The 11,592-nt window shown below is 40.7% G+C and overlaps 1 protein-coding gene and 1 pseudogene across 1 annotated transcript; both read left to right on the top strand.

The window, feature by feature from the left end:
• Nucleotides 1-236: 236 nt before the first annotated feature.
• Nucleotides 237-3,673, top strand: LOC107594126 (zona pellucida sperm-binding protein 3-like; annotated as a pseudogene).
• A 3,544-nt stretch (nt 3,674-7,217) lies between these two features.
• LOC107594088 (zona pellucida sperm-binding protein 3-like) lies at nt 7,218-10,268 on the top strand. The gene is made up of 8 exons (XM_016284043.1): nt 7,218-7,782; nt 7,943-8,061; nt 8,147-8,250; nt 8,322-8,499; nt 9,671-9,788; nt 9,870-9,952; nt 10,013-10,101; nt 10,175-10,268. The coding sequence occupies exons 1-8, from the start codon at nt 7,246-7,248 to the stop codon at nt 10,252-10,254; spliced, it is 1,308 nt and encodes a 435-aa protein (XP_016139529.1). The 5' UTR covers nt 7,218-7,245; the 3' UTR covers nt 10,255-10,268.
• The last annotated feature ends 1,324 nt before the right edge of the window (nt 10,269-11,592 follow it).

Here is an 11,592-nt window from a genome sequence, read left to right on the forward strand (position 1 = left end):
GAATTTCAAGTGATTGATTGAAGTATATTTTTAATACATTTAATACTACGTCTTTTTCACCTGGGGAAGGTGTTGTTTAAACTAAATAAGTTGTTGCCAGTTTTGCATCAAACAACAAATGATAAAGATTTTACATTTACATGTATGCATTTGACAGATGCTTTTATATAAAGAGACTTACATTGCATTAAAAGTGTACATTTTATCAGTTCTTGCATTACCTGGGAATTGAACCCATGAAGTTGTCACTGTTTGATGAAGGCTGTTTGGACTCTAATTCTGATGCCACCCATTCACTGCAGATGATCCATTGCTGAGCAAGTGATGGAATGCTACATTTTTCCAAATGTGTTCCAATAATATACTAAAAACTCTTAAAAATAGATTATTTATGAATAATCTATTTTATTTGTGTGGTCTTATGCTCTTTCTTAAGCATTCTTGAGCCCTTTGTAAAAGGCTTCTCAGTTTCAGAGTCTGGACTCCAGAGGATTTGCGCAAGAGCCTCTTGGTTTTCAGGAGAAGCAGCTGTTGCAGGGTCCAGTCAAGCCTTTGGATTGGAGGTTTCCCATCGTTCCAGAGGTGCAAAGTGAGTTGGTAGTGGACTTCAAGTTGAGGCAACCCGTGACTCCCAGTAGTGTGGCTGTTCAATGCGGTGAGAACCGTGTTCTTGTAGAGGGTAAGAAGGATTTGTTTAGCAATGGCCAACTGATCCAGCACATCTGGTTTGTCTATGGGAGGCTGTCCTGTTGTCGGTGAGGACTCTGCCTCTAGGGTGCTCCTCTTTGAATATGAACTATAGGACTGCAATAGTGTGCTCATGGTAAGAACTGCCAAGTCTTACTGGATTATTTGTACTCCAAAAATAGTTTTGTCAATTGTAACTTGAACGTTCAACATTCACAGGACCTTTCCAATCCTATAGTGGTTTTTGTTTTCTTGAACCGCTCACTAAAAGCTGCTTTGGGGAACCAGAAGTAGTGCTATGGCATGGCTGCTGAAGCTTTTTTTTTTAATTTTTTTAGCGTTTTAAGTGTCGTTGAGAATCTTCACGGTAACCACTTCAATCTCTTACAGATGACTGAGGATGAGCTTGTCTACACCTTTGCTCTTACCTACACTCCTGAGGTGTTCGCTGGAACTCCGATTACCCGTGCCGATCATGCAGTTGTTGGTGGTCCGTGCCACTATCAAAGGTAAGTGACCGGATGTGATTTTCAGCACTGTCTATTGTGGTGTTGCAACTGGAAGAGCGTTTATTTGGTACCTCCCTTGAACTGCAGGTTCTATAATGTGAGCAATAATGCTTTGAGGCCAACTTGGGTCCCTTATGCCTCAACTGAGTTTGGCGAGGAAGTCTTGATGTTCTCCCTGAAGGTCATGATGGGTTTGTGCTGTTTCTTTAGATCTTAAGCTGTGTGAATGAGGCTGTGCCTAAGCCGTTCTTTCCTCTTGCAGATGACTGGTCCTATCAGAGGCCTTCAAACTTGTACTTCCTGGGTGACGTTATAAATATTGAGGCATCTGTGAAGGTGTACAACCACGTCCCACTGTGTGTGTTTGTGGACAGCTGTGTGGCCACCCAAGTACCTGATGTGAATGCTCATCCGAGATATTCCTTCATTGAGAATCATGGGTAGTCGCGTCACTTTATTCTCTAGAGCAGTGGTTTTCAAACTGGTCTTGCGAGCACCCCCAACACTGCACATTTTCTGTATCTCCCTCATCTATCACACCTGATTCAACTCACCAGCTCATTAGTAGAGACTGCAAGACCTGAAATGGGTGTCAGATATAAGGAGACATACAAAATGTGAGGTGCTAGGGGTGCTTGCAGGACTGGTTTGAAACCCACTGCTCTAGAGTTTGAGTTTGTTCCGTGACCACTTGGCCACTGAGAATTAGGGTGAGTCAACTATCATGTGACAAGGTTTTTTTTCCCAAGTTCCTCTTGGTAAGTGCTGTTTCTCATCCCCTGAGAATCACCATCCCAATGTTCATAATGTCCGTCCTAAATAGTACGCGAGTACAATAAGCGTTGTATGCCAAGTCCCCGGATGGTCTATTTCAGATTTGACGTGTGGGTCCGTGTACACAACTGGCTAATATTGCCAACAATCCGTTTCCCTGTGGTGAAAGATTTGGTTCAGATCTACAAACATGGAAATAATAAAATTAAACCACAAACATGGTGGATGTGCGGCTAAAGGTTAAATAGGAGTTTAGATAAAGGATTTAGTTACTAATCCACACTTAACCTGGCAACAAGCATTTAGTGGTATTTCTTAAAGCCAACCATTAAAATCTGTTCAAAATAGTAGGACAACATCTTGAAGGGTTATATCTTAGCATAAGTACCCCTTAATGTTGGCCAAGAATATGGTTTCTAAACCTAGTCTTGCGTTGTATAATGAATTTGTGGTTCTACATCAGATTGTCAATACAAGGTCCCAAGATTGAATTGAGTATTCAGTTCTAGGACAGCCTGATGTACAAAAGAATTGTAAGGTACACCTTTAAAAAAAAAAATTTATTTAATTGTATGGTCTGTCTATTGTCAACTGTTTGTAAAGATTTAGTGTTCAAGAAACCCTGTTATGCAGGAAGTTTCAGACTTTGTCTGACAGTTTATCTAACCTTTTATAAACATCCGTTTGGCCATTAACTTTGCTCATGTATAAATACGCAGAGTTCTCCGTGTAGACCCATGGCTGGCAGATCAACGTACTACTCTCTCAATACGGTAGGAAATGCAATGTGGAGGTTAAGTGAAACGTGATTATGAACAGGCCAGTTTAGTGAAAGGGTGCGTGTAAGTATGCAATGGAGAAGTCCGTTAACGATTCAATTGTATGATGTGAGAGCTTGTCCCAAAGCTTGCCTACTCTTCTACCACACACCCAAAACCGTACCTTTTCAGCAAAAGGGTACGTACTTTAAGGGCATCGAGTAAGTAGCCACATTGGAACGCAGCACGGGTCATGGCACTTGATGCATGCAGCTGCTCTTTCACAACTTTGTCCCTGAGAATTAGGGTGAGGTCTAGTGACTCTATAGCATTGAGATGACCATGAGTTCTTTGTCACTTCTTATCAGGTGCTTTGTGGATGCTACGGCTTCCAGCTCTCCCTTCATGCCTCGAACCCAGGAAGACCAGATCCGGTTCCAGCTGGAGTCCTTCATGTTCCAGGGAGGATACAGTCCTTCTGTAAGTACTACGTGTTGAATGAATTCGACTTCTCTTCCCATCTGCTTTGGTTTTGTGACCTCTTACCTGTGTCTCTTGCAGATCTACATAACGTTTATTGTGAAGGCCACTCTTGCTTCTGCACCCAGTGACGCTCCCCGCAAATCCTGTTCCTTTTCCAACGGGTATGTTCATGCTACTTAAGAACACGTTGAAGGTGCCGTGTCTGATTTTTCCTGTTGCAGGTGGCTTGCTGCTGATGGGAACCACCAGGCTTGTGGTTGCTGTGACTCAACATGTGGTCCTGATGGAGGAAATGCTGCTCCTTTTGGGGGTAGGTAGCTGCTTTAAGATTGCTTTTGACACTTCAAGTGCTCTACTTAACTTGGGTATTTGCTTTTTCTAGGCTTTCAGTGGGACGGCAATGCCTCGCTCGGTCCTGTAATGGTTCAAGAACGACAGAAGACTTTAGTTGGTTTTCAATGAATGGAAAACGTTTTGTCTAGTTTAACTGATTTGAATGTGCTGCAAGTGTGGGGAAACTGGTAGTCCTTCTCTTTCTAGAAGGAAAAGCTACCTTTTCTCAGTAAGGAAATATTAACTTAACCTTTTAAAGACAGACCTACGGTGAACTTGGTTTAACATCAGTTTAAAGAATTAAGTGGAATCCATTGCCCGTGATGCTACAAATTGTTCTGCCCCAAATGTTGTACTTAAACGCCCACTTCCCTGAAGCACTGCAAATATTTTGTATGCATCTTATGTTGTGTAATAGAAAGCAATGTTAGTAACTGCAAAGGAGTAGTTTTATTTCTCCTTTATTCACCAAATAGAATTTATCATTTTTAAATATGCTTTCCAATATGCCTTGACATTCTTTAGGATCAGGGTGGGGACCTGCTGGTACATGCATACTTTTAGATCAATATGTATGTTAAAAGAAGCACATTTCCAGTTTTCACCTGAATTTCCCACTTTTTGGAGTTTTTCACCTTCAGCTGGGTTACTGGTCTCATGCATTTTAAATTCAGGAAAGTGGAGTTTCTCACTTCAGTTTTATATGCAGTGTGCCAAACTCTCAGAACATGTACTGTTGCAAGGGTTTTTGTGCAGTAGATTGGTTATAAAAAAATTAATCTTTGACCACAACACAAATTGAAACCATATTGTCTGGTATTAAAGGATGCATTAATCCAATCAATAAAAATTACCCCATAATTTACTTAAGACATCCCAGGTGTATGACTTTCATGTGAATGCAATCGGTTTTATCTTTAAAAAAATGTCCTCCCTGTTCCTAGCTTAATAATGGCAGTGAATGGGTGATACTCAATTGAAGTCCAATAAACTGCGTCCACCCATAAGTGCTCCACACAGATCGGGGGGGTTAATAAAGGGCTCCTGAAGCGACTTGATGAGTATTTGAAATGAAAAATAATTCATGTTTAGAATTTTATAAAATCTATTATCTAGCTCCAGCTAACTAGTACGTGTTCAAAAGTGTGGCGTTCCAGCCGATGATGTATGTAGCACATGCTTCAGTGAGAATGTTAGTCTCACAAGAACCAAGTTTTGTTTACAGAAGTAAAGTTTCCTTTAGCAAAGGAAAACCAGTCTCTTGGCTTATATCAAGATCATCTGACATTTTTCTCTACAAATCCTTTTTGTACTTCTAAATCGTGACCGGTGTTTTGTTTTGCTCTTTCCTCTGCGCGTCTGTGTTTGTTGCCTCTCACTGGAGATTACACTGTGCCTACGTCAGCTACTGGAACGCCACTCTCTCATGGACGCACGTACAGCAGTTAGTGGAAGCTAAAGATTATGGTTTATCAAGTTTTAAATATGGATATTTCTATTCCAAATACACATTGATTTGCTTCAGAAGGCCTTTATTAACCTCCTGGAGCCATGTTTCAGTATTAATATCATTATTTTCAGTTTAGGATGATTGGCTCATTTTAACTCTTCAAGAACCGTTTAAAACAAGATCAGCAATTTGTTGTATTTTTGATAAAATAAAATCCATGAGTAAGCCACACGACTCCAGTCCATCAATGAATGCCCTGTGAAGCAAAAAACCTCCGTGTTTGTTATAAATGAATCAAGGTGTTTTAACTTGAGTCCATAATCCATAAGAATTCGTTAAGAAACAAATCCATCATTAAGAAGTTTTTAATTTTAAACTGTTACTTCTGGCCAAAATATCCAGCAACCTCCAGTGAAAAGGTGGTCTCATCTGAATCAGGATAGAAATATGCACAGATCAAGTACTCTTTACAAGCAAGCATTATGGATATTTTGGCCAGAAGTAACAGTTTAAAGTTAAAAACTTCTTAATGATGGATTTGTTTCTTAACGCACACCTTTTCTCTTCACGAGACAATAATTGATGTGAATTATTGTAATGTGTTTTTCAGATGTGAGAAGCTACACATTTGGCATGTATTGCAATTATTTGAGTAAAAAAAAAGACTGCATATATAATCATTTGGAAAGTTCATGGGAGTGCAGGGAATCAAACCCATGGCCTTGAGCTACAAAAATGTATGTTTAAAAAATCATTTGTTCCCAATTTTGCATTAAACAAGTTATGATAAAGATTTTATATTTGCATTTATGCATTTGACAGATGCTTTTATCCAAAGTGACTAGCATTGAATGGAAGGTGTACATTTGACCTCTTAATGCATTTCCTGGGAATTAAACCCATGAACTTGGCATTGTTTGAGCTACAGAAAGATATGTTTCAACAAAATCATTTGTTGCCAGTCTTGCATCATTCACTCAATTCCACTCGACAGAATTACTGCAGTGGCATACTGTACTAAAGATGTGTAGGTCAACAGTAGGCGCGTTTCCATTACAGATTTGCGCAAAACTTTGGCGATATTTTCTGAATGTCGATAAAAAAATATTGCGAAATGACGGCGTTTCCATTAACCAATGTTATACGGCTAAAACTTAACCTTTTGCCTCTCGCGACAAGTCATGGCAACAGATTTTGGTGGGATTTTGATGGATTGTGGCTATATTTATTCAAAGGAGGCTTATGCGTGTATCTTTACGGAAGCAGCAAAGAGAGCCGCTTCAGAAACTTGCGTGGCGCGGCTGGAATATATTATAGACTGTTTAAAAACATAAACTCAAGCATTGAGTGGCCGTAATCAGCTTCAGTGACCGTATCAGAGCCACACTGCACCGCAGACGTGTGCAATGTAAATTGTCTAAGCATTAATAGTAAAGCCCCTTATACTGGAGCGCAGCCACTTATGAAGTGTTTCTTGGAGGTAGTACGTTGAAGAATGATCATATGACTTTTTACTTATGCCATGTGACCTGTAAATGCGAAAAAGCCATTTCCATTGCAGTTTTGCGAATTAATCCTTTTTCGCATTGCCTGAAAAACCACCTCATGCGAGCGTAAACACTTTTTTTGCGATAAACGGCCGTTTTTGCGAAATTGACGCATTTCCATTAGGCGTATTTTCAATTCGCAATTTCAATTTGCGCAATTTGAAGGGTACCTTACAACTTTGCACCTTTTGTTTCTAATAATAAGATGTCTATCTCTAGGTTTCAAGACAAATACAGCATTCAACACAGCGTGACATATGTTCAGCAGGTCTTTGTGAATGTTTCAAGCCTCCGGTGACAGTTTGAGAGGGAGATGGGGGGGAAGGTTTTTGTCAAAACACATGTGTTGAGCTCGAATGCGTAGTACGAGACAACTCTTAAAAATAGATTATTTATGAATAATCTCTTTTGTTGGTGTGAGCTTATGTGCTTTTTAAATGACATTAACTGTCTATCATAGACAAACTGTCAACGTTTAATTGTAAACTTGTGAATGAGTGTAGATGAAAACCTCAGATCCATATCAAGCCTTCTATTGGCTAGTGACACTAGAACATTCTCATTTGCTGATGCATAAACTCTACAAGCCCAGAGGAGAATCAAAGGTAATCAATTAAGCTGAAAGGGGAGGAGCCACCTAAATTCAAAGCTGCACTTAATGGCAAAGCCTAGCACTGGTGGTTATTGTGTCAAAGCTGGTCAGGATGGGTCTTTTGCAAGGTGTGTTCGTGTTGGTTGTGATGGTGGTATTTGACTTGAGGAGTGCATGGGGAAGTTTGAGACACAGTCAAAGTCCAAGCAGCATGAAGCCGCAATCAGGTCCAGCTTCCAGAGGTCCTGCTCTTTCTTCTCAAGCATTCTTGAGCCCTTTGCAAAAGGCTTCTCAGTTTCAGAGTCTGGACTCCAGAGGATTTGCGCAAGAGCCTCTTGGTTTTCAGGAGAAGCAGCTGTTGCAGGGTCCAGTCAAGCCTTTGGACTGGAGGTTTCCCATCGTTCCAGAGGTGCGCCGTGAGTTGGCAGTGGACTTCCAGTTGAGGCAACCCGTGACTCCCAGTAGTGTGGCTGTTCAGTGTGGTGAGAACCGGGTTCTTGTGGAGGTAAAGAAGGATTTGTTTAGCAATGGCCAACTGATCCAGCCATCTGGTTTGTCTATGGGAGGCTGTCCTGTTTTCGGTGAGGACTCTGCCTCTAGGGTGCTCATCTTTGAATATGAACTACAGGACTGCAATAGTGTGCTGATGGTAAGAACTGTTAAATCTTACTGGATTATTTGTACACCAAAAATTTTTTTTTTGTCAGTTATAATGTCAACATTCACAGGACCTTTCCAATCCCTTTTTTTTTTAAAACCTTTTAAGAGTAGCTGAGAACCCTCACGGTAACCATTTCAATCTCTTACAGATGACTGAGGATGAGCTTGTCTACACCTTTGCTCTTACCTACACTCCTGAGGCGTTCGCTGGAACTCCGATTACTCGTGCCGATCATGCAGTTGTTGGCGTTCAGTGCCACTATCAACGGTAAGTGACCGGATGTGATTTTCAGCACCGTTTATTGTGGTGTTGCAACTGGAAGCGTTTATTTAGTACCGTTCTTGAATTGCAGGTTCTATAATGTGAGCAGTGATGCTTTGAGGCCAACTTGGGTCCCTTATGCCTCAACGGAGTTTGGTGTGGAAGTCTTGATGTTCTCCCTGAAGCTCATGATGGGTTTGTGCAGTTTCTTTAGATCTTAAGCTGTGTGAATGAGGCTGTGCCTAAACTGTTCTTTCCTCTTTCAGATGACTGGTCCTATCAGAGGCCTTCAAACTTGTACTTTCTGGGTGATGTTATTAATATTGAGGCATCCGTGAAGGTGTACAACCACGTCCCACTGCGTGTGTTTGTGGACAGCTGTGTGGCCACCCAAGTACCTGATGTGAATGCTCATCCGAGATATTCCTTCATTGAGAATCATGGGTAGAGTCACGTCACTTTATTCTTGCGTTTGTTCCGTGACCACTTGGTCACTGAGAATTGGGGTGTCAACTATCAAGGGGTGTTTTTTTTTTTAAGTTCCTCTTAGTAAGTTTCTCATCACCTGAGACTCACCATCCCAATGTTTATAATGTATATCCTAAATGGTATGCGAGTAAAATAAATGCCAAAGCACTATGCCAAAAGTCCCTGCATGGTCTTTCAGATTCTTGATGCGTGGGTCCGTGCAAACTCGACTGGCTAATGCCAACAATCCGTTGCCCTTTGGTGGAAGATTTGGTTCAGCTCTGCAGACATGAATGGGTAAAAATTAACCACAAACATGGTGGATGTGTGCAGCTAATGGTTAAATAGGAGTTTAGATAAAGGGTTTAGTTACTAATCCACACATAACCTGGCAACAAGCATTTAGTGGTATTTCTTAACCATGCCAACCAAATTAAAATCTGTTCAAAGGTAGTAGGACAACATCTTGAAGTGTTTCTTATTGTATGAACCCCTTAGGCTGGCCAAGAATAGTTTCTAACCCTAGTTATGTTTAATGAATTTGTGCTTCTACATCAGATTGTCAATACAAGGTCCCAAGATTGAATTTAGTTCCGTTCTAGGACAGCCTGATGTGTAAATATCTTAAGGTACATGTAGAAAAAAAAAAAAAAAACCCAGGAATTTATTTGCATGGTGTCGATGTCTGAGAGTTTATCTAACCTTTTTATAAAATCCCATTTGGCCATTAACTTTGCTCATGCAAAAATAAGCAGACTTCTCTGCTTGGACCCATGGCTGGCAGATTGACTTGCTACTTTTATCTCAATACGGTAGGAAATGCAGTGTGGAGGCTTTTAAGTGAAACTGATGATGAACAAGCCAGTTTAGTGAAAGTGTGAATGTAACTATACGACCGGTCTGTTAACAATTCAATTGTATGACGTGAGTGCTTGCCTACTCTTCTACCACACCCAAAACTGTACCTTTTCAGCAAAAGAGTACATACTTTAAGGGCAATGTGTAAGTAGCCACATTGGAACGTAGCATGGGTCATGGCACTTGATGCATGCAGCTGCTCGTTCACAACTTTGTCCCTGAGAATTAGGGTAAGTTCTAGTGACTTGATGCTACAGATGACATTGAGTTCTTTGTCACTTCTTATCAGGTGCTTTGTGGATGCCAAGGCTACGACTTCCAGCTCCCGCTTCATGCCTCGAACCCAGGAAGACCAGATCCGGTTCCAGCTGGAGTCCTTCATGTTCCAGGGAGGATACAGTCCTTCTGTACGTACTACGTGTTGAATGAATTTGACGTCTCTTCCCATCTGCTTTGGTTTCGTGACCTCTTACCTGTGTCTCTTGCAGATCTACATAACGTGTATTGTGAAGGCCACTCTTGCTTCTGCACCCAGTGATGCTCTCCGCAAATCCTGTTCCTTTTCCAACGGGTATGTTCATGCTACTTAAGAACACGTTGAAGGTGCCGTGTCTGATTTTTCCTGTTGCAGGTGGTTTGCTGCTGATGGGAACCACCAGGCTTGTGGTTGCTGTGACTCAACATGTGGTCCTGATGGTGGAAATGCTGTTCCTTTTGGGGGTAGGTGGCTGCTTTTAAGATTGCTTTTGACACTTCAAGTGCTCTACTTAACTTGGGTATTTGCTTTTTCTAGGCGTTCAGTGGGAAGGCAATGCCTCACTCGGTCCTGTAATGGTTCAAGAGCGACCGAAGACTTTAGTTGGTTTTCAATAAATGGAGAAACCTTTTCTTGTGGTCCGGTGTAGTTTAACCAATTTGAATGTGTCAAAGTGTGGGGAAACGGGTAGTCCTACTGTACCTATTCTCTATTTGGAAGGAAACACTCCCTTTTCTCAGTAGGAAAATTAACTTTACCTTTAAAGAGACCTACTGTGAACTTGGTTTAAGCTCAATTTTAAAGAATTAAGTGAATCCATTGCCCATGATGCTATAACTTGTTCTGCCGATCGGCATCTCTGCCCCAAATGTTCTTAAACGCCCACTTCCCTGAAGCACTGCAGATATTCTGTATGCATCTTGTTGTATACTTATTGATTTTGTTAGTAACCGCACATGTAGTTTTAATTCTCCTTTCGTCACCAAATATTTATTTTTAAATTTGCTTCCCAATATACCTGCTGGTACATGCATACTTTTAGATCAAGGGGTATCTTAAAAGAAACTCCCTTCCAGTTTTCAACTGCATTTCCCACTTTTTGGAATTTTCCCCCTTCAGTTGGGTTACAGTGTCATGCATTTTAACTTGGGGAAAGTGGCATGCATCTCACTTAAGTACGGTTTTATAGGCAGTGTGCCAAACTCGCAGAATTTGAGTAAATTGGTTATAATAAAAAAAGCACTGACCACAACACAAATTGAAACCTAATATTGTCTGGTATTAAAAGGATGGTTAATCCAAACGTGAAAATTACCCCATGATTTACTCGAGACATCCTAGGTGTAGGACTTTCATGTGATCTGTTTTACATTAAAGATTTCCTGGCTGTTCCTAGCTTTATAATTGCAGTGAATGGGTGATTAAATTGTAGTCCAATAAATTGCGTCCATCCATAAGTGGTCCACACAGTTCTGGGTGGTTAATAAAGGTTTTGAAGCGACTGTGTATCTGAAATATCCATGTTTATAACTTTAAAAAATGTAAGCTCTTCCGCTAACTGGAACATGTTCACTAGACAGTGGAGTTCCAGCTGATATGTACAGTAGCATATGCTTCAGTTAGTCTCACAAGAACCAAGCTTTGTTTAGAGAAGCTGTTTCCTTTATTTAACAAAAGGAAACAGTCTCCTTTTGGCTTCTATCAAAATCCTGTGACTTTATTATTATTTTTTTTTTACAAATCCTTGTTTTGTACTTCTAAATCGTGACCTTTTGTTCTCTCCTCTGCATGTCTGTTCATTGCCTCTCACTGGAGAGCATCTCGTCATCTGCTGGAATGCCACTCTCATGGACATGCATATGTCAGTTAGTGTAAACTAAAGATTATGATCTATAAAGATTTAAATATGTATATTTCTATTCCAAATACACATCGATTTGCTTCAGGAGGCCTTT

This window comes from Sinocyclocheilus grahami, unplaced genomic scaffold (assembly GCF_001515645.1).
Source record: "Sinocyclocheilus grahami isolate Dianchi unplaced genomic scaffold, SAMN03320097.WGS_v1.1 scaffold179.1, whole genome shotgun sequence".
Classification (NCBI taxonomy): domain Eukaryota; kingdom Metazoa; phylum Chordata; class Actinopteri; order Cypriniformes; family Cyprinidae; genus Sinocyclocheilus; species Sinocyclocheilus grahami.